General features: G+C 38.1%; 1 protein-coding gene across 7 annotated transcripts in view; it reads right to left on the bottom strand.

The window, feature by feature from the left end:
- The window catches only part of LOC134818172 (putative mediator of RNA polymerase II transcription subunit 26), a 40,325-nt gene that overhangs the window by 13,664 nt on the left and 2,054 nt on the right, over positions 1-24,607 (bottom strand). For 5 of the 7 annotated variants that reach the window (XM_063827610.1, XM_063827606.1, XM_063827609.1 and 2 more), the window contains exons 3-8: positions 20,300-21,418; positions 20,014-20,159; positions 14,313-14,409; positions 13,562-13,867; positions 9,972-10,022; positions 3,115-3,269 (exon numbers count right to left, since the gene is read on the bottom strand). In XM_063827610.1, coding sequence (XP_063683680.1) covers positions 3,115-3,269; positions 9,972-10,022; positions 13,562-13,867; positions 14,313-14,409; positions 20,014-20,159; positions 20,300-21,418 — 1,874 coding nt within the window. The remainder of the gene's footprint in view (positions 1-3,114; positions 3,270-9,971; positions 10,023-13,561; positions 13,868-14,312; positions 14,410-20,013; positions 20,160-20,299; positions 21,419-24,607) is intronic. The other 2 variants (XM_063827612.1, XM_063827611.1) reach the window with 1 other exon arrangement.

Raw genomic sequence — 24,607 nt, forward strand, 5'->3', positions numbered from 1 at the left:
TCTAGACAAATGAATGTGTAGTGGTGGTGTGTGTTATCTAGACAAATGAATGTGTAGTGGTGGTGTGTGTTATCTAGACAAATGAATGTGTAGTGGTGGTGTGTGTTATCTAGACAAATGAATGTGTAGTAGTGGTGTGTGTTATCTAGACAAATGAATGTATAGTGGTGGTGTGTGTTATCTAGACAAATGAATGTGTAATGGTGGTGCGTGTTATCTAGATAAATGAATGTGTAGTGGTGGTGTGTGTTATCTAGACAAATGAATGTGTAGTGGTGGTGTGTGTTATCTAGACAAATGAATGTGTAGTGGTGGTGTGTGTTATCTAGACAAATGAATGTGTAGAGGTGGTGTGTGTTATCTAGACAAATGAATGTGTAGTGGTGGTGTGTGTTATCTAGACAAATGAATGTGTAGTGGTGGTGTGTGTTATCTAGACAAATGAATGTGTAGTGGTGGTGTGTGTTATCTAGACAAATGAATGTGTAGTGGTGGTGTGTGTTATCTAGACAAATGAATGTGTAGTGGTGGTGTGTGTTATCTAGACAAATGAATGTGTAGTGGTGGTGTGTGTTATCTAGACAAATGAATGTGTAGTGGTGGTGTGTGTTATCTAGACAAATGAATGTGTACTGGTGGTGTGTGTTATCTAGACAAATGAATGTGTAGTGGTGGTGTGTGTTATCTAGACATATGAATGTGTAGTGGTGGTGTGTGTTATCTAGACAAATGAATGTGTAGTGGTGGTGTGTGTTATCTAGACAAATGAATGTGTAGTGGTGGTGTGTGTTATCTAGACAAATGAATGTGTAGTGGTGGTGTGTGTTATCTAGACAAATGAATGTGTAGTAGTGGTGTGTGTTATCTAGACAAATGAATGTATAGTGGTGGTGTGTGTTATCTAGACAAATGAATGTGTAATGGTGGTGCGTGTTATCTAGATAAATGAATGTGTAGTGGTGGTGTGTGTTATCTAGACAAATGAATGTGTAGTGGTGGTGTGTGTTATCTAGACAAATGAATGTGTAGTGGTGGTGTGTGTTATCTAGACAAATGAATGTGTAGAGGTGGTGTGTGTTATCTAGACAAATGAATGTGTAGTGGTGGTGTGTGTTATCTAGACAAATGAATGTGTAGTGGTGGTGTGTGTTATCTAGACAAATGAATGTGTAGTGGTGGTGTGTGTTATCTAGACAAATGAATGTGTAGTGGTGGTGTGTGTTATCTAGACAAATGAATGTGTAATGGTGGTGTGTGTTATCTAGACAAATGAATGTGTAGTGGTGGTGTGTGTTATCTAGACAAATGAATGTGTAGTGGTGGTGTGTGTTATCTAGACAAATGAATGTGTAGTGGTGGTGTGTGTTATCTAGACAAATGAATGTGTAGTGGTGGTGTGTGTTATCTAGACAAATGAATGTGTAGTGGTGGTGTGTGTTATCTAGACAAATGAATGTGTAGTGGTGGTGTGTGTTATCTAGACAAATGAATGTGTAGTGGTGGTGTGTGTTATCTAGACAAATGAATGTGTAGTGGTGGTGTGTGTTATCTAGACAAATGAATGTGTAGTGGTGGTGTGTGTTATCTAGACAAATGAATGTGTAGTGGTAGTGTGTGTTATCTCTAGACAAATGAATGTGTAGTGGTAGTGTGTGTTATCTAGACAAATGAATGTGTAGTGGTGGTGTGTGTTATCTAGACAAATGAATGTGTAGTGGTGGTGTGTGTTATCTAGACAAATGAATGTGTAGTGGTAGTGTGTGTTATCTCTAGACAAATGAATGTGTAGTGGTAGTGTGTGTTATCTAGACAAATGAATGTGTAGTGGTGGTGTGTGTTATCTAGACAAATGAATGTGTAGTGGTGGTGTGTGTTATCTCTAGACAAATGAATGTGTAGTGGTGGTGTGTGTTATCTAGACAAATGAATGTGTAGTGGTGGTGTGTGTTATCTAGACAAATGAATGTGTAGTGGTGGTGTGTGTTATCTAGACAAATGAATGTGTAGTGGTGACTGGTGGTGTATATATATGGTGTGTGTTATCTGTAAATACCTTACCTACTCTTAGTCTCCCTAATGTCTAATGTCTAACAATGGGCACACAGCAGCGCCTTTACGGATTATTATAAAGTGTATTTAAAGAAAAGGATTTTTAATGCATTGTGTACAGCGTCAAGCGTGTAGTTATGTGTGCCTTATAACACATGTCACATTTATACAAGTGAATAATGAACATTAACTCTTTATCTTCACGTGTGATATTGCAATATCATCATAATCGCACGTGCAATATTGTTATGCTTAATAGCATGTGTATTTCCACAATATACCAAAATCCAAGAGCAATGCTATAGCTACATTGCTATAGCTACATTGCTATAGCTACATTGCTATAGCTACATTGCTATAGCTACATTGCTATAGCTACATTGCTATAGCTACATTGCTATAGCTACATTGCTATAGCTACATTGCTATAGCTACATTGCTATAGCTACATTGCTATCTACAATCTACATTGCTATAGCTACATTGCTATAGCTACATTGCTATAGCTACATTGCTATAGCTACATTGCTATCTACAATCTACATCGCACAACATATTGTTAAAGTTAAAGGTTGAGCATGCTCTCTTGGACCTCCAATATAATCTTATAATGTAAAAGCAGGGAGCTCTAATAGCATGTGTAGAGCAGCCCTCATACAGGAAACTAATGTTATAATGTCAGCAGACATGGCAGACATTGCCGGACAGATTATACAGACAAGTTGTAGTATTCATACAGCACAGTGGCGGGGATGGACTTTATTTTATTAAGATTTCCGGTGTTTATAGGTTTATACGACTATTTTTAGACCCAAGCAATTATTTTACGCAACAATTATCAGAATTACTAACATAATACCATCGCTAAAATCAACCAATTTATAATTGAGAATTTAGTGCCACGTTCAGCGACAATAAACAGCTGATAAAGAAGAGAGCAGAAATAGTAAGTTTTAAAGTTTGTGAATCCCACGAACAAGTATGGCTAGTAATGATAACATTCATAATATATAACCTGTAATACTATTTCTGTATATATTTAATTTTTTTTAATTTTTAACTCACCTCGATGTTCTCGTCATCATCGTGTATGGTGAACATGGTACTATCAGTCATGTACCCATCTTCATGGGCAGCCATATCGTCAAGTGATAGCCCCCTGTCACGAGACGCTAACGACAAACTGTCCACCGACTTGCTCTCGTCGCATTCCGAGTTTTCTGAAGTGAAAGTGAAAGTGAAACTCAGGGTGAGCGAGAGGTATCACGTGGTAAGTGAATATCATGAATGAAGGTTTCATCTGTTCAAATTTTTATAGCCGTGTTAGAATTACGGAAAATCGGTGGTTAAGTTTCACGAATCACGTTCATTAAAAGTTAAAATTTCAATGTAAGTCAAATTTTCAATCCCATTTGAAGGTTTATGTGTTAAAAACTTAGTGAGTGGAAATAAAATTATAGATGATGAACGTACATAGTATTAATCGCAGCTATATTTTCTTAATGAAAACTTCACCCAATTTTCTGATACCAAGAGAAACTATGAGTAAAAACTCATTGATGATGTTCAATTGAATTGGAAAACAAATTGAGTTGAGATGAAGAGCAAAAGTTGAAGCTTTAGTAGAGTTAGAGATGTGTGTTCGACGATCGAGAGATTGGTTAAAAGTGCGGTCGAAATAAAGGTTAAAAGAAAGATTGAAACTTGAAAACTGGATTGATTTTAAAGTTCCACCAATTCAGGAAATGACGTAGTACACATCCGGGATGCACCAAAGTTTTGGCGTAATCTTTCCGGTCTGTTTTTAAGTGCTGTAGATAAAAGTATGTAGCTACTCGCTGGTTGAGGATTACTTAGTTTGGAACTCAAGCAAGGAGTAAAGGTATTGATAAAGCAGCTCTAGAGAATCAAAGTAAATAATACAAAAAGTTATAATTCCTTAAATAATTGGCAGGTTGGCTGAGAGTCCGTCTCGATAAAGATAAAAGGGACTGACGAATCCATCAATCCTAGATGACCTATAGCACTGTTTCATTTCCAAGCATTTTTAAAACAAATGTAGTTTAGTCTATTTAAAAATAAACAGAACTACGACAGAACGTCACAGTACTGTCGCAGTTCTGTCATAGACAAAAGACAGAGGATATCAATGCAACAAGTTGAAACAACAGAGATTGAGGTCACGTGCTCTTCACTCACGACTCAGGCGCCACAGGTTCTTCTTACTACTACTAACGATAGCACTACGCAACAAATCTGACGACGACATCAGGACGACTTTTTAACTAGCGACGACACTTGACGACGAAACTTGACGACGACTAATGATCAGGAATAAAAACCGGTTACGTTTAACCAGACAGTATGCAACACAATTACACACTTATCAAAGCAGATACAAAAGTTTCTAAACTGTAGTTGTTTGGTGATTTTGAAGCTGAATGTAGGTATACTATTGTCACCAGTCGCACATTTAATGAAACTGTCCGTTGTTATATCTCGCTAATCGGAGACAAAGGAGGAATTAGAAAGCACATGGTACTACGGTGTGTTTGTGCACGTGCGACAATGTGAACTATACCTGGTGTTCCAGTGCACGTGCAGTGCGGGGTGGTAGTTTGTCGGAACACGCAGGGTAGTGATTATTTCTTTTGTTTAGCTGTCAGTAGTGAAATTGGACGTAATTCTGTGCGATGTTGAAACAAACAGATTAATTAAAATCTCAGTCAATCGGTGTCTAGACGAATGCTAGACGAATACAATCCTCACTTCCTCATTCTTCACAAGCTCAGTTGATTGAGGCAAATCCCGTGGTTCGGATATTGGCTCGAGGATGAAGCTTTTATCTTCAGATAAAAGCAATGATATCTATTAAGTGCTGCTCATTATCCGATATTTGTCATTCGTATACATCTGTATAGATCACGGTATATCGTCAAAATTGTTGACTCATTTAGTTAGGGAATAATGCAAAATGTCTGGGAAAAAATTTGCGACAAGCTGATTTTTACAGGAATGTGTTGTCCATAGTGTCAGGAACCACCCCAAAGAGTTTCCAATCTGGATCTGTTGAGCAAAAAAAGTTACAGCCAATTTTCTTCAGGCGCGTATGTCAGCCTGAGGACCGCACTTGAAAAACTCGTAACTATCGTAATAAAGACCCCCAGGAGCACCATAGGGGGTGAAAAATGACCGCAATAGTGACATTATGTGGGGCGAATCAGTGTTTTAGGGTCGTCAGATCTTTACTTATTGAGATAATTTCATTTTTATATGCAAACCTCTCAAAAATTTACTAAAATTTTGAAATTTTACTTAAATTTGGAAATTTTGCTAAATTGTTGTACAATTAAAACATTGTCTAGTTATCAGTATTCAAATTCTAAAATTTACTTTCAATTGTCAATTGATCCTTATATTAGTATAGTAAATAATATACATATCACATCAAATTCTGTAAAAAAAGGTCCTGAATTATTAGCATGGTGTCTTTGATTGGCAACTATTAGGTCACTTCTGGCTATCCCATTTCCTCAGAGTTGTTTGATTCTCCTGAATCGTCCTGTCTTTCGGGTGCATTAGTGCAACTTAATCCATGACATTGGCCACATGCAGGTACACATTTAAAGCCATACTTCCGGCAGGAACACCTTAAGTACTTACAAGGGTTCTCAACCTCCACCGAGCAATTGCAGCAAATGAGGTTGAGCATCCCTGCCGGGGCAATCGCAGCTTTAGTCGGGATTGGCCGGTAGTATCCTTCAGAACTCATCTCCCATCCATAATGTAGTGGATTTAGACTTGCAGTGGCAGACTCCGGACTGGAAGACCTTATGAGATTAGTCTACCCTGGGGATGTAACTCACATAATGGACGGTGGATCCTATTACAAAGCACTGAGGGCCCACTTTTTAAGTTTGATTAAAAAGATTGTGCTCTCTGCTGCTATTTATTTGAGGACAAAATAGCAGAGGAGGATCTTGAAGATATGGCTAGCTATATTGCCAAGTGTAGCAATGAAAAACTCGGTGTAAACCACAAGACCAGAGTCGTACAAGAGTTATCAGAGCCTATAAAAAATAAGTTCGAGATGTTATCGTCGAACAGCTGCTCTTTGGACAACTTATCATGGTTTCATTTGCTTAATAAAAGATTTTTTAAGAGCAGAACGGTTACATGACTTCGATCTACATCTTGCAATTGTGGCTAAGATGTTGCCTATCTTTGCAGCAGCAGGTCGAGGTCAGTACTCCAAAGCTCTACGGCTGTATCTTGAGCAGATTACCATACTTGAGATTCAGTATGGGGCACTAGCCAAAACGTTCAAGGTCGTAGGTCTGCACACAGTTCGATATAATGAACACGAGTGGTCTGGTGTGTGGACAGACCTGTCGATCGAACAGCGACTAATGAAGGCTGCAAAGTCATCAGGGGGTTTGTCTGGAGGGAGAATGCGAACTCATGAATCTGCCCATAAGTTATGGACTGCAACCCTCAATCAAATGGCGTTGATAAACGAGAGTGTCGATGAAGCTATTGCAGACTTATCCAATAAAAGAACAACAACAAAAGCCTCTAGTGCTAATCACTCAGATCTTAGCAAATCTTCTGTACAGTTAAACAAAAAATTTCAGTTAAACAAAAATTTCAATTTTATGCCATTTATTACAGATTAAACAAGTTTACAATAAATCAATTTGATATTTAACGGAATTCTAATTCAATGTGCAGTATGGTTGTCACTCTTTAAATAGATTAGATATAGGTTGACGGGGCAAAGGAGTGTGCGTGCTGTTCGCTATTGCTCACACCAAACGGCAGCCTAGTAAATGTTTTGTATGAACACCGGTCTCCATCACGATACAAAATTAGGATTGTAGAATTTATTTTATAACTATTAGTGCAGTGGAGGTAGCGGTGTGGTGCATTAATAGAGTGACAGCCTACTGATTTAGAGTTGTTTTTAAGTGAGCATAATGGGTGTATTTTTGGATCTAATGGCAACTTTAAAATTTGTTCTTTTAATCATTTATTAAATATCAGTTTAAAAATATATAAATCTGGAATCTGTTCACTATGTGAACCATTCCTATAAAAATTTCAAAAACCCTCCTAAATTAAATATTAAAAACGTCTCAGTAATGGAAATAGTCATACAATTAAGAAATTAACCAAATTCTTAATATCTACCTAAGAGAAAAATACCTGGTACCTAAGTCAATTTCTACCTGTAATACACTAAATATTAGGTTAAATACATAGGTGGTGGAGTCAGCACACATTTACCAAAATCAAATTTGTTTAATAGGAGGAGCCTGTGGGCCGAGATCACTGGATTAAATTTGATGAAGGGGATTGTTTTCAAATGACAGCTGCATTATGTACAGAAAAATATTGCAGTGTTTACCAAGCTGTTGTGTTGGTTTAAAGATACAGCTGATTTCGACGAATCTGAAGACAAGACTAAAATGCTATCGTACTCAACGGGTCTCATATCACAGAAAGAGAAGGATAATGTCAACCCAGAAGATTGCATTTCAGTTGGTACCGCCCTCCAGAAAGAGCTGGATGGCAAAAGCTTTATCGAAAAGTTTCGAGTTAAAGGCAAAGTCGGACAGTGAGGGTGAACGAAAAAGACATTGTTATAGACTCATTGACAATTTTTAATCGGCTTGTCTTCGCATCTGAACGAGAGTCTACACTGGAGGAAAGCTTGCAATATGAGCTCACAGCAATGCCGATGAGTCTTTTTAACAATGAGCAGATGATGAGAAAGGCTAACAAGGCAGTCGAGCCCTTGGGCAATACCTCAAGAATGTTGTTGATTGTACTGTGACATTTAGCAACCCATCCTCCCCATTAATAATTGATGGTGGATGGCTACTCTATCAAGTTACCTCGTTCACAGGCTTTGAAACATACGGCGACATAGCTAATGAATACCTTAAGCTAGTTCCGAATACCGAACAGCGGAAAGTGATTGTTGTGTTTGATGGCTATGCCCGATCAACAAAAGATCATGAGCATCTGCATCAGCGAAGAATCAAGGCATACTGCTCTGATATAGCTATTAAAAGTACTACTGTGTGCACAGTTCCGATGAAAAAACTGTTCAGCAACTCAAAGAACAAGCATGAGCTTATAAAGCTTCTGTCGAACGTTTTTACAGAACATGGAATTGAAGTACATGTAGCTACTGATGATGCTGATACCATGGTAGCTAATAAAGCTTTAAACTTGTCCTTCTACGAAGATGTTGAGGTAAAAGCAGAGGATAATGATATACTTTGCCTCCTTATTCATCATTTTACTGAGAATCACAATAAATTTGTGATGACGACCAGAAACGGCTCACACTCGATCAGTAAAATAGTAAATGCTCCTGATGCCAACATAAAACGTATATTACTGTTTGTTCACAGTTTCTCAGGATGTGACACGGTCAGCAGTATACATGGCTTTGGTAAGGTGAAGATATTGAAAAAGGCAGTTTCTTTTCATGAGGAGGGTCATTTAGCATCATTACTCTCTGTGAGAGTTTCAACAAATGAAGTAATTGAAGCTGGCCTCTCCTTGTATCAACATATCTAAGGAGATAAAACCAAGGCACTTGAAACTCTCAGATTTCTCAGCTACAGTAGAATGATAGCAAAGAAAAAACTCAACCCATCAAGGCTACCACCGTCTACATCCTCTGCAACTGAGCATATATTAAGATCATATCTTCAGTACCATAACTGGGTGACACTCGACACTGCAAGTCTAAATCCACTACATTATGGATGGGAGATGAGTTCTGAAGGATACTACCGGCCAATCCCGACTAAAGCTGCGATTGCCCCGGCAGGGATGCTCAACCTCATTTGCTGCAATTGCTCGGTGGAGGTTGAGAACCCTTGTTAGTACTTAAGGTGTTCCTGCCGGAAGTATGGCTTTAAATGTCTACCTGCATGTGGCCAATGTCATGGATTAAGTTGCACTAATGCACCCGAAAGACAGGACGATTCAGGAGAATCAAACAACTCTGAGGAAATGGGATAGCCAGAAGTGACCTAATAGTTGCCAATCAAAGACACCATGCTAATAATTCAGGACCTTTTTTTACAGAATTTGATGTGATATGTATATTATTTACTATACTAATATAAGGATCAATTGACAATTGAAAGTAAATTTTAGAATTTGAATACTGATAACTAGACAATGTTTCAATTGTACAACAATTTAGCTAAATTTCCAAATTTAAGTAAAATTTCAAAATTTTAGTAAATTTTTGAGAGGTTAGCATATAAAAATGAAATCATCTCAATAAGTAAAGATCTGACGACCCTAAAACACTGATTCGCCCCACATAATGTCACTATTGCGGTCATTTTGCACCCCCTATGGTGCTCCTGGGGGTCTTTATTACGATAGTTACGAGTTTTTCAAGTGCGGTCCTCAGGCTGACATACGCGCCTGAAGAAAATTGGCTGTAACTTTTTTTGCTCAACAGATCCAGATTGGAAACTCTTTGGGGTGGTTCCTGACACTATGGACAACACATTCCTGTAAAAATCAGCTTGTCGCAAATTTTTTCCCAGATGGTCCTGTATTAATGTTAATTGTCCCTAACTAATTGTTGAGAATACAAATAATTAATATTCTTCAGTTTTCACACCTTCAGTGTGCCCAAAATGCCTCGTATCCGATATAATACCACACACTACAAAAGTTGGGAAAAGATCCCAGAAAGCAGCAAGATGTGAATGATCATGTGAAGGGTAGAAGATCAAACCAGTTCTAAGAAACTATTTGGTGATGTCAAAGAAAACACCCCGACTTGGCACCAGAATGATAAGAAGAACGCAGTAGCTCAGTTATAAGTAGTACTCAGTTATAAGTAAGCTATGAAGATAAGAAATGTTCAGCTGATAACTTACTCCCTACACCGATTGAAATAGATGAGCTGGACGATTCCAGACGTGGCGACCCTGGAACAAATGCAACTTCAACGAGGCAGGGTGGGTTAATGGGGCGTATACAGATAGGGGGAGAGGGGGAGGGGGAGGGGGAGGGGGAGGGGGAGGGGGAGGGGGAGGGGGAGGGGGAGGGGGAGGGGGAGGGGGAGGGGGATGGGAGATAGTTAGGAGTAGGGTCAGAGGGTGGGGATTAATCGCTGGAAAAATAAGCATTGAGCTGGTGCACACTGCACTATTAAGAAATGGGGATGGCTTATAGTGCATTTGTGTTTATCTGAACACACTTACTATACGAGTAAGACGGAACATCAAGACTCTGACTTCTCTGCAACCACTCTCTCTTTTTCTCAGCAGTGGTAGTCCCCGTGTTCAGGACCAGACTCATTCTGAGCTCTCTACAATCCTTTAAACCTCAGAACAACACGAGGCAGGGTCAGCTCTCAGGATATCAACACTACACCATTACAAACACTACGTGCTTTCAAACACATTATTAAAACACAAAATAGTGTATGCAAATATGCAAGCCTAGGTTGATGAAGTAATAAAGGCTAATGAACGAGCATTATGTTGGTTGTAAAACGGTACTTAAAATAATCTTGTAGTAGAAGAAGCATGCGTTTTGCAACAATGCAGAAAAAAGCATGTGCAGTGAGCATTGGGCTATCAATTAAAAATATGGTCACCAACCAACACACTATCAATCAATAATACTTATTCTGTTCTACAGTGCAAGACAACAAATGTCTGCATAGTTGTAAACATTTGAACTCGGGTTCTAAGCTGAGACGCACTGACGCGTACTTTAGTACGTACTTATGTACGCACTGACGCGTACTTTAGTACGTACTTATGTACGCACTGACGCGTACAAGGGTTTAGTACGTACTTATGTTAAATTGGGACGTACCGTGTAGTACTCTGTCTATAATGGCCATTGGGCAGTATGCTTTTTATTAAGCTAATTTTTTTTGTATTCGAGCCATCGCAATTGAAAGTACGAAGATGGCCATAATTTAGCAAAATTATTCTTTAAACGTGGTTAGATCACGTATGAGAGCGGAGTTGCACGTGCTGACGATATTAACTCCCTTATTTCAAAAGTATATAATTTAAAAAATAACATACTTCTCATCTGGGCGATGATTTTGTCCGTAATATACACACGTAGTGTTTAATAGCGTATTATCGCGTGATTATGAACAATTTCCGATTTGTTTAAAGTAAGAGTATTCTAAAATTTAAATGTCACTGTGTTAGTCTACCGATACTTAAAGAAGCACAAGAAAAGCTGTGTTAGCAAATATAAACAATGCTATACAGTGCATCTCTTCAATCTATAATTCCGGTGGTATTGGTTCTCAGCAACAATTTTAATGGTACTATTACTAATAACATATTTTATTGACACAATTATTATTCATTATGATTCGCTAGAACCCTTATATTTATTATTTATCCCACAAAGGTAAATATAAAAGTTGCTGGTGAACCGTTTTCAGTTCATTCTTATCGGATATTCATGACGCAGGTCTACAGTGAAATATATTATCTTGATATCGATTGAGATGAGGAATAGACAAAAGATAAGCATTGCAACTCAAAAAATTGTGAATATCACAATTTGTGTCATATTTTTTTCTAGAAATTGTTCGTCTAAATGGCGTAATCTATCGACGCCAATCGACGGCCAGAAATTGTGACGGACGTCATTTTGACCATATTTTTGTATTGCTATCAAATAGCAAGACCGGACATATTTTCAACATTATTAGATGGCATGAAATATTTGAACGCTGATTCCGAATCACCCCACATGACATAGGGCTAAAATCCTCCCTTGGCGAGTTATCGGCTTAAAACTGTTTCGATCACGTGACATGATCATAGTAGTCGAGAGTAGAGATATTAATCATCATCCCTATCGAATAGCAAGACCAGGAAAAAGTTCAACATTATTGGATGACATGAAATTTACGTAATTTTTGTTATAGCGAATAATTTCCGGGATAATAAATTGTGATTATTTTCCCAAATTAAAACATAAAAATATTTAAAACGACGGAGTAATCTCTCGCAGTAAAATGAGACAAATGTCGCACAAGCAGGCAAAATGTCGTAAGCTCCTGAGACGTTGAGGAAACCAGTACAACGAAACAAAAGTATATTCTGCTCAGTAGACTTCCTACTGCACTGCTGGTCACTACTACTAGTGGGGTGGCACTACTGCACCACCTCAACGTAACAAAGCAACAATGAGAGCAAACTGTGAAGTGATCCTACATTTGGCAGTGCAGGACAAATGATCCTAAATTTGTCCTACGTTTGGCAGGGTATGACAAATGGTGGATCTCGGGATATATTATGAAGTCCTGAGAATATAGTGGATGTGCTTGTATCGGTTATGCTGCTTGTCGGAGAGCTCCGTTATTGAACATTTACATGCAGTTTGATGGCTGAGACTAGCATTTAGTCATGAGTTTATGATTGCTCCTGATAGCTCCTGGCGATTCGAACGAGTCGAGAGAGATGACGTGGTAATGATGTGGAATAACGAGAGTTAACCGTTTCCTTTACATACTCGTCTCCTTGGAGTCAGATCTTAAAACCCCTGGTCGGTACCAAAGGACCACAAATTAAGAACATGAAATCGATAATATTATTGGCGCTATGATCCCAGTCCTACAATTGATTGCAGCTGTTCAGGAAAGAGCAGTTATCTATCATATCTAATTAAACAAAGTACGTGCACTAGTTATTAGTTACTCACCATAGCACTCATAGAACGAATTCCGGGTATAAATGTACTGAGTCCCGGGAAAACGGTAAGCTCCAAGCGAGCTAACCATCAAATATCAGCAAATATCAGCAAAACAGACGGAAATATTTAAACTACACACCCCACCTAGACTATCTAGTTCAAGTAATCGCAGGTTTGACTAGTTAACTATGACACGAAACAAAGAAATGAAGGTTGTTCCATGTTCAAAACGTTACGGTAGGTCTAGAAACTTGAGACTTGGCGTGCCACAGCCCACATGAGATAGAGTAGGCGCTCAACTTACTAAGTCCCGTCACCAAAACTAAGTGTGTAGTTTTACGTCAACAGTTGTAAAATGAGAACTTCCAAGTCCAAACAATGAGCATAAAGAACTGCAGTGCATCATGAGGTACTCGTGATTATTCCCTATATGGTATTGAATCTTGATACCTTATATGGTTATTATTCCTTATATGGAAGTGTTTAAATAAGCAAGAATGATCTGTAGTACAATGGGCGTGTGATAATATGTAGTCCAGTGACATGTTGTGGTTAATTAATCGCAGGCACGAATCTTTGTGTTCGTGTGGTATACTCTGTGATGTCACGTGATGTCACGTGATTCATAATCTTGAAATTGCATTTTTTAACGCAAGCTCATTTCAAGTTTTGCGCTATATAAATCACGTACTTCAATAGTTTTAAGGGTGAAAAGGATGAGTTATTATCGATCGTTACTAAAGTTGAATGATCATAAAAGTAAAACTTACTTAATAAAAGTAAAACTTACTGTAATTTTTAGAACCCAGACTCTCACTCTTGATAAAGTTACCACGTCTTATCTTATGAACATCAGGAACCTCCAGTTTAGCTTCAGGCTGCTGTTGGTTGCTATGGTTACCAAGACTGTTGTTGTTGTTTTTGTTGTTGTTATGGGCGGGGGGAGGGTTGTCGTGGTAAGAAGTGTTGATATGCACACTGTTGCTAGTGGTATGCGCATTGTTGGTATTTGTGGTATGTACATTGTTGCTAGAGGTAACTGGGGGCAAGATGTTTGGCGGTGGCAGGGCAGCTTCAGTTGGTTGTGTTGGTGGTCCTGAGGGGGAGGGAATTAGAACAATGTGTTAAGATGGAATTTCTACAATACCCCATACCACCGTTATTGTAGAACGAGTATAATCTTGTGTGGTTTGGTGTTCATTAATTAAAACGGGCAGACTGAATATTTCTCATTCCACTAATTATGCCCGGCTAACAAAACACCCCCCATTCCACCACAAATATTCCTAATATCACAAATATTCCTAACATCATACCAGACGATCTGTAAATACCACAGCCACAGGTATAACCCTTGTTCTGACGAAACCCGATAGCTATCTATTAGATCTATAACCATAACCCAGTTACACGTTCCGACTGTGGTTATATCACCGAGATCCAACCACCTGATCCTTCTCTGATCCAGGGGTAATCACATAATTAATTAGATAATTACATCTAGGTAATAAGATAAATTGTCCGAAATTTTGGAATATAACCTGGTTGTATGGACTGCATTGCAAGGAGCTGCTGGTAGTTGTAGAGTAATTGAGGGTTCTGGATCAGAAGCAGTTGTTGCTGGGGAGACAGATTCGCCTGAAGTAGAATTAGTAGTGTAGTCATAGAATTAGTAGTGTAGTCATAGATACACACGGTTATAAATAGTAGTGTAGTCATAGATACACACGGTTATAAATAGTAGTGTAGTCATAGCTACACACCGTTATAAATAGTAGTGTAGTCATAGATACACACGGTTATAAATAGTAGTGTAGTCATAGATACACACGGTTATAAATAGTAGTGTAGTCATAGATACACACGGTTATTAATAGTAGTGTAGTCATAGATACACACGGTTATAAATAGTAGTGTAGTCATAGATACACACGGTTATAAATAGTAGTGTAGTCATAGATACACACGGTTATAAATAGTATTGTAGTCATAGATACACACGGTTATAAATAGTAGTGTAGTCATAGATACACACGGTTATAAATAGTAGTGTAGTCATAGATACACACGGTTATAAATAGTATTGTAGTCATAGATACACACGGTTATAAATAGTAGTGTAGTCATAGATACACACGGTTATAAATAGTAGTGTAGTCATAGATACTCACGGTTATAAATAGTATTGTAGTCATAGATACACACGATTATAAATAGTATTGTAGTCATAGATACACACGGTTATAAATAGTAGTGTAGTCATAGATACACACGGTTATAAATAGTATTGTAGTCATAGATACACACGGTTATAAATAGTATTGTAGTCATAGATACACACGGTTATAAATAGTAGTGTAGTCATAGATACACGCGGTTATAAATAGTATTGTAGTCATAGATACACACGGTTATAAATAGTAGTGTAGTCATAGATACACACTGTTATAAATAGTAGTGTAGTCATAGATACACACGGTTATAAATAGTAGTGTAGTCATAGATACACACCGTTATAAATAGTATTGTAGTCATAGATACACACGGTTATAAATAGTAGTGTAGTCATAGATACACACGGTTATAAATAGTAGTGTAGTCATAGATACACACGGTTATAAATAGTAGTGTAGTCATAGATACACACGGTTATAAATAGTATTGTAGTCATAGATACACACGGTTATAAATAGTATTGTAGTCATAGATACACACGGTTATAAATAGTAGTGTAGTCATAGATACACACGGTTATAAATAGTAGTGTAGTCATAGATACACACGGTTATAAATAGTATTGTAGTCATAGATACACACGGTTATAAATAGTAGTGTAGTCATAGATACACACGGTTATAAATAGTAGTGTAGTCATAGATACACACGGTTATAAATAGTAGTGTAGTCATAGATACACACGGTTATAAATAGTATTGTAGTCATAGATACACACGGTTATAAATAGTAGTGTAGTCATAGATACACACGGTTATAAATAGTAGTGTAGTCATAGATACACACGGTTATAAATAGTATTGTAGTCATAGATACAAACGGTTATAAATAGTAGTGTAGTCATAGATACACACGGTTATAAATAGTAGTGTAGTCATGGATACACACCGTTATAAATAGTAGTGTAGTCATAGATACACACGGTTATAAATAGTATTGTAGTCATAGATACACACGGTTATAAATAGTAGTGTAGTCATGGATACACACCGTTATAAATAGTAGTGTAGTCATAGATACACACGGTTATAAATAGTAGTGTAGTCATAGATACACACGGTTATAAATAGTAGTGTAGTCATAGATACACACGGTTATAAATACTAAATAGTAGTGTAGTCATAGATACACACGGTTATAAATAGTAGTGTAGTCATAGATACACACGGTTATAAATAGTAGTGTAGTCATAGATACACACGGTTATAAATAGTAGTGTAGTCATAGATACACACGGTTATAAATAGTAGTGTAGTCATAGATACATACGGTTATAAATAGTAGTGTAGTCATAGATACACACGGTTATAAATAGTATTGTAGTCATAGATACACACGGTTATAAATAGTATTGTAGTCATAGATACACACGGTTATAAATAGTAGTGTAGTCATAGATACATACGGTTATAAATAATAGTGTAGTCATAGATACACACGGTTATAAATAGTATTGTAGTCATAGATACACACGGTTATAAATAGTATTGTAGTCATAGATACACACGGTTATAAATAGTAGTGTAGTCATAGATACACACGGTTATAAATAGTAGTGTAGTCATAGATACACACGGTTATAAATAGTAGTGTAGTCATAGATACACACGGTTATAAATAGTAGTGTAGTCATAGATACACACGGTTATAAATAGTATTGTAGTCATAGATACACACGGTTATAAATAGTAGTGTAGTCATAGATACACACCGTTATAAATAGTAGTGTAGTCATAGATACACACGGTTATAAATAGTATTGTAGTCATAGATACACACCGTTATAAATAGTAGTGTAGTCATAGATACACACGGTTATAAATAGTAGTGTAGTCATAGATACACACGGTTATTAATAGTAGTGTAGTCATAGATACACACGGTTATAAATAGTAGTGTAGTCATAGATACACACGGTCATAAATAGTAGTGTAGTCATAGATACACACGGTTATAAATAGTATTGTAGTCATAGATACACACGGTTATAAATAGTATTGTAGTCATAGATACACACGGTTATAAATAGTATTGTAGTCATAGATACACACGGTTATAAATAGTAGTGTAGTCATAGATACACACGGTTATAAATAGTATTGTAGTCATAGATACACACGGTTATAAATAGTAGTGTAGTCATAAATACACACGGTTATAAATAGTAGTGTAGTCATAGATACACACGGTTATAAATAGTAGTGTAGTCATAGATACACACGGTTAAAATAGTAGTGTAGTCATAGATACACACGGTTATAAATAGTAGTGTAGTCATAGATACACACGGTTATAAATAGTATTGTAGTCATAGATACACACGGTTATAAATAGTAGTGTAGTCATAGATACACACCGTTATAAATAGTAGTGTAGTCATAGATACACACGGTTATAAATAGTATTGTAGTCATAGATACACACCGTTATAAATAGTAGTGTAGTCATAGATACACACGGTTATAAATAGTAGTGTAGTCATAGATACACACGGTTATTAATAGTAGTGTAGTCATAGATACACACGGTTATAAATAGTAGTGTAGTCATAGATACACACGGTTATAAATAGTAGTGTAGTCATAGATACATACGGTTATAAATAGTAGTGTAGTCATAGATACACACGGTTATAAATAGTATTGTAGTCATAGATACACACGGTTATAAATAGTATTGTAGTCATAGATACACACGGTTATTAATAGTAGTGTAGTCATAGATACACACGGTTATAAATAGTAGTGTAGTCATAGATACACACGGTTATAAATAGTAGTGTAGTCATAGATACACATGGTTATTAATAGTAGTGTAGTCATAGATACACACGGTCATAAATAGTAGTGTAGTCATAGATACACACGGTTATAAATAGTATTGTAGTCATAGATACACACGGTTATAAATAGTATTGTAGTCATAGATACACACGGTTATAAATAGTATTGTAGTCATAGATACACACGGTTATTAATAGTATTGTAGTCATAGATACACACGGTTATAAATAGTAGTGTAGTCATAGATACACACGGTTATAAATAGTAGTGTAGTCATAGATACACACGGTTATAAATAGTAGTGTAGTCATAGATACACACGGTTATAAATAGTAGTGTAGTCATAGATACACACGGTTAAAATAATAGTGTAGTCATAGATACACACGGTTATAAATAGTAATGTAGTCATGGATACACACGGTTATAAATAGTATTGTAGTCATAGATACACACGGTTATAAATAGTAGTGTAGTCATAGATACACACCGTTATAAATAGTAGTGTAGTCATAGATACACACGGTTATAAATAGTATTGTAGTCATAGATACACACCGTTATAAATAGTAGTGTAGTCATAGATACACACGGTTATAAATAGTAGTGTAGTCATAGATACACACGGTTATTAATAGTAGTGTAGTCATAGATACACACGGTTATAAATAGTAGTGTAGTCATAGATACACACGGTTATAAATAGTAGTGTAGTCATAGATACACACGGTTATAAATACTAAATAGTAGTGTAGTCATAGATACACACGGTTATAAATAGTATTGTAGTCATAGATACACACGGTTATAAATAGTAGTGTAGTCATAGATACACACGGTTATAAATAGTAGTGTAGTCATATATACACACGGTTATAAATAGTATTGTAGTCATAGATACACACGGTTATAAATAGTAGTGTAGTCATAGATACACACGGTTATAAATAGTAGTGTAGTCATAGATACACACGGTTATAAATAGTAGTGTAGTAATAGATACACACGGTTATAAATAGTAGTGTAGTCATAGATACACACGGTTATAAATAGTATTGTAGTCATAGATACACACGGTTATAAATAGTAATGTAGTCATAGATACACACGGTTATAAATAGTATTGTAGTCATAGATACACACCGTTATAAATAGTAGTGTAGTCATAGATACACACGGTTATAAATAGTAGTGTAGTCATAGATACACACGGTTATTAATAGTAGTGTAGTCATAGATACACACGGTTATAAATAGTAGTGTAGTCATAGATACACACGGTTATAAATAGTAGTGTAGTCATAGATACACACGGTTATAAATAGTAGTGTAGTCATAGATACACACGGTTATTAATAGTAGTGTAGTCATAGATACACAAGGTTATAAATAGTTGCACAACGCTTCCAGTAGGGTTCCATTCAGGCGTGGCAAAGAGAATCGTAAATTATGCGGTCCCGCAAGTTTTTTGATTCCGCAAAGTTTTTCATTCTTTTAGAGTTATTTACCTACCCAAAGTGGGTAAATGGCTCTTAAAGATGCAGAAAATGTACGGCAAATTATGCGATTTCACAAACACCGCGACTAAACGGTAAAATGGCGTCCCTGACCAGAACGCTTCACGGCTTCATACCAAGATTTGAAAGTATTTGTTGCCGTTCACTGTTCCCAGTTTACATTGCATTAAATTAACTAAATTAGACCGCGTGATGAATAATAATAAACCACGTGACCTATGACGTCACAAATTGACCTTGACCAATGTCCATCATCCCAAACTTAAGAGAGGTGATTATAGCAGACAGGTAAATCTACACAAGTAGCTGCATAGCAGTACGTGGTAGTGATTAGGCTGAGCTGCTTGCGGAGTGGGATTAGTCACTGACGTGCAATGAACTTGATTGAGGCTCATCATAGCTGTGTACTTAACTTTACTACATTTATTTTGAAGTTATATGTACTTTGAACTTACTTAATTTAATACTAACTTACTTCTATTGTCGAATTTAAAAATTGGAGTTGAAGCAGATCATTTAAATATCATCATTTAAAATCTCATCTAAAGTAACATAATGCAATATTACAGGCGCCTCAAGATTAGCAAAATTAGTATTACAGAGTGCAGACTGTAATTAATGTCCACGTCCAACCAAAGCCCTGAAATCTTAAACGCTCTCTGCGAAAATCTTTTAAACATAACCTAAAACTGAATAAAAATACTCACCAGAATATTAGGTTGGGTGAAGGCAGGTGGGAAGTTGATAGCGTTAGCGGATTGAGAGAGGTTTGACGCGCTGTCCCCGGTTCCACCCGATCCTAGGTTTAGGTTTGAAAAAGACTGTGACATTCCACCACCCATAATAGGATTACCTGAAATATTCGGAGGTCCACGTCTGGTGGTAATTGGTAGATAATCATCACACACTTGTTAGGAGTAGCATTGACATTTTGAAAATCGTCCGAAACTGTAATTTCTGTCGAACCGAATTAATTGTTCATGCTTCACTTACCATATGGCCCCGGAAAAGCGTTCCCCATCCCAAGTTGCTGGTAAGGATTAAACTGAAAACCCATGCCCATCTGCGGCGCATTAGGATTCAAATTGCTTTGTCCATGATTCAGAGCCGCTGGATTTTGACCCTGATTTATAGCTCCAGGATTTGGGACCTGGTGATTTTGCAACTGCTGGTTTGGTACCGGCTGATTCGGAATCAGCTGGTTCGGTACTGGCTGATTTGGAATCTGATGGTTCGAGTGCTGCATATTTTGATTGAGTTGTGCCTGCAATTGCCCAGGATTCTGTCCCATAATGGTTTGAGATTGTTGGGGACTGACGTTTTGGTTTGGGACCGCGGGAGCGCGGTTGAGCTGATCCGGCTGGTTTTGGAAACCCTGATTCATCTGACCAGGCTGATTTTGACCGTGATTTATCGGACCAGGTTTGTTTTGCCCTAATTGGGCCTGCAACTGATTTATCATCTCTTGATGAGAATGTGGAACTGACTGATGAACTGACGGTTGACTCATCTGATTGCTGATTTTTCCCTGAGATTGGCCCGTAGGCAAATTGTTCGCAGCTGGATTTGAAACGAGATTCTTCTGCGGATTAGCTGGACTGGGGAAAGTTACTGGAAGTTGCTGTTGTTGTTGTGGTAGTGGTTTCTGCTGGGTTACTGTAGCAGGTGTTTGTAGAGGGTCTTGCGTGGATTCCAGTAGAGTGCGAGGGTTCGGAACAGGAGGCAGCTGATTCTCGAGTGACTGAGCCAGTGGACCGGCATGCTGTTGCAGCGTCTCCCCGGCATTAGCCTGCTGTTGCAGCGTCTCCCCTCTTCTCTGATCCGATGGCTGACCACCCCCAGATTTCTGTACTACTTCGCTTGTTCCGCTATTTCCGGCATTTCCGCTGGGTTGTCTGCCAGGTCTTGGCTGACCGATGTCTTGACCGCTTCCCTGGGAGGAGGCGGGACTCGACAGGTCATCTCCTCTCTTCTTCGACTTCCTGATCTCACTAGGGTCTATCTTCTTGGGGTCGTACTGAACACCCCGCTCCCTTTGCAGGGCCTCCATCTGTTGTCGGTACATCTCCTCAATCATCTCCTTTTTCAGCTTGTCTTGTGCACTCATGTTATCTGAAGAGCAATCGGCGGTCAATTCACCTACTTCTAGAACAAAGTCTACATTTTCCAGTTTGGTCTGATTGGACAGAATACTCGTCTTACAATTCCGACAGTAATAACGAGAATATTATGAAACATTAAACTGGTATGCTTCTGACATCGGGCTTAAATAAAGAGGATTAAACTCCAATACTAAACAACATGTTTTACATAATAAGTGGAAGATGTGCTACAAGAAACGAAAGAAAGAGGCGATTAAAGTACTAAAATTAACGCTTGAAAGCAAACGTGACACATTACTCAGACATTAGAATGCAAAAGTTATTAAATCTTGTGAAGATTGTCGCCCACGTGTCCACCGACCGATATTCGCAGTCGTTTACTACACTTATAAAATGGGTGTATGGGCATAATCACCACACGACTAACAATGCAAACAGTTCTGCCAAATTCCCGATCATCTTGCTCAGATCGTAGAACGAAGCAAAAAAGTCGAAAAATTACGCTGCAAGAGCGGTTATTATCAACGAAAATAGCCAATATGATAATGAGTCTGTCGACTGGTGCAGCGCAACAACCCATCATGAGAGAGTTGATTATCTAGACTAAAATACAACCAAACTTTAGCGTCTCCAATTGGGTATGTTATCACACAACTATTATTATTATACTATTATTAACATTATCGCGTAATTATTGGAGTCGGTCGCAGGCAGAGGCAGAGGCAGAGAGAGAGAGAGAGAGAGAGAGAGAGAGAGAGAGAGAGAGAGAGAGAGAGAGAGAGAGAGAGAGAGAGAGAGAGAGAGAGAGAGAGAGAGAGAGAGAGAGAGAGAGAGAGAGAGAGAGAGAGAGAGAGAGAGAAGGCATCTTAGTTATAGTAGAGCTGGCAACGGTAATTGTTCAAAATATAACCATCTGATTACTACTCATTATACCAAGTGAAGGTAGCTAGCTGAGGTAGCTACATATATGAGCAATATCATCCCCCGGGGAACACGTCATGACGTCATGTGGTACCCGTCATGATTGAAGCTATACATAGTAACATGGGAGATAAGGGATATTGGAGTCATTAAGAGAGCGCCAGGACCTTCACTGGGAGCTTTGGATCTTAAAGGAACTTTGAATATTTGAGAAGCTTTGGATCTTAAAGGAACTTTGGATATTTGAGAAGCTTTGGACTTAAAAGAGCTTTAGACAGTAAAGGAGCTTTAAACCATATTAGAGCTTCAGAATTAAAAAGAGCTTGGGATCTTTAAAAGGATTTGAGGAGTTAATGGATATTGGATATTTAGAACAACATACGGGTCCTTCAGGGGTCGTTCAGGAGTGCGTGCCTGAACCGGCTGCAGCACGCTGCGTCGGGAGACTAGACTGAGTCACAAATTAAGAATTCGGTTAATCATCCCCGCTATAACGTTATGATAAATATCATTAAAAGTTCGAAATTTGCGGCGGCGTGTAGAAATCTATCGGCGCAGCGGCGTCTGGCGGCGGCGTGCACCATGGGGTCTTTCAGACTGAACAAGTAACTGAAGAAGGCGAGGACGGTCTAAGAGGTTACAGAAATCGAGAAGAGCTAAAAGAAACACAAACCAAAGGAACAGCTCAATTTTGACCTGTACGAAAGAACTAAAAACTAAGAAGGAGAGCGCTGGGGTCTTTGAGACTGAACGAGTAAATGAGGAAGGCGAGGATGGTCTAAGAGGTTACAGAAATCGAGAAGAGCTAAAAGAAACACAAACCAAAGGAACAGCTCAATTTTGACCTGTACGAAAGAACTAAAAACTAAGAAGGAGAGCGCTGGGGTCTTTGAGACTGAACAAGTAACTGAGGAAGGCGAGGATGGTCTAAGAGGTTACAGAAATCGAGAAGAGCTAAAAGAAACACAAACCAAAGGAACAGCTCAATTTTGACCTGTACGAAAGAACTAAAAACTAAGAAGGAGAGCGCTGGGGTCTTTCAGACTGAACAAGTAACTGAAGAAGGCGATGACGGTCTAAGAGGTTACAGAAATCGAGAAGAGCTAAAAGAAACACAAACCAAAGGAACAGCTCAATTTTGACCTGTACGAAAGAACTAAAAACTAAGAAGGAGAGCGCTGGGGTCTTTGAGACTGAACGAGTAAATGAGGAAGGCGAGGATGGTCTAAGAGGTTACAGAAATCGAGAAGAGCTAAAAGAAACACAAACCAAAGGAACAGCTCAATTTTGACCTGTACGAAAGAACTAAAAACTAAGAAGGAGAGCGCTGGGGTCTTTGAGACTGAACAAGTAACTGAGGAAGGCGAGGATGGTCTAAGAGGTTACAGAAATCGAGAAGAGCTAAAAGAAACACAAACCAAAGGAACAGCTCAATTTTGACCTGTACGAAAGAACTAAAAACTAAGAAGGAGAGCGCTGGGGTCTTTGAGACTGAACAAGTAACTGAGGAAGGCGAGGATGGTCTAAGAGGTTACAGAAATCGAGAAGAGCTAAAAGAAACACAAACCAAAGGAACAGCTCAATTTTGACCTGTACGAAAGAACTAAAAACTAAGAAGGAGAGCGCTGGGGTCTTTGAGACTGAACGAGTAAATGAGGAAGGCGAGGATGGTCTAAGAGGTTACAGAAATCGAGAAGAGCTAAAAGAAACACAAACCAAAGGAACAGCTCAATTTTGACCTGTACGAAAGAACTAAAAACTAAGAAGGAGAGCGCTGGGGTCTTTGAGACTGAACGAGTAAATGAAGAAGGCGAGGATGGTCTAAGAGGTTACAGAAATCGAGAAGAGCTAAAAGAAACACAAACCAAAGGAACAGCTCAATTTTGACCTGTACGAAAGAACTAAAAACTAAGAAGGAGAGCGCTGGGGTCTTTGAGACTGAACGAGTAAATGAGGAAGGCGAGGATGGTCTAAGAGGTTACAGAAATCGAGAAGAGCTAAAAGAAACACAAACCAAAGGAACAGCTCAATTTTGACCTGTACGAAAGAACTAAAAACTAAGAAGGAGAGCGCTGGGGTCTTTGAGACTGAACGAGTAAATGAGGAAGGCGAGGATGGTCTAAGAGGTTACAGAAATCGAGAAGAGCTAAAATAAACACAAGCCAAAGGAACAGCTTAATTTTTACCTGTACTAAAAACTAAGAAGGAGAGCCAAAACGGTGAAAAGAGAGGAAACAAAACCAAAAGAGATTGTGAAAAGCCAAACGTGACCTGATTA

This window comes from Bolinopsis microptera, chromosome 7, assembly GCF_026151205.1.
Source record: "Bolinopsis microptera isolate Bmic1 chromosome 7, MBARI_Bmic_1.0, whole genome shotgun sequence".
Lineage (NCBI taxonomy): Eukaryota > Metazoa > Ctenophora > Tentaculata > Lobata > Bolinopsidae > Bolinopsis > Bolinopsis microptera.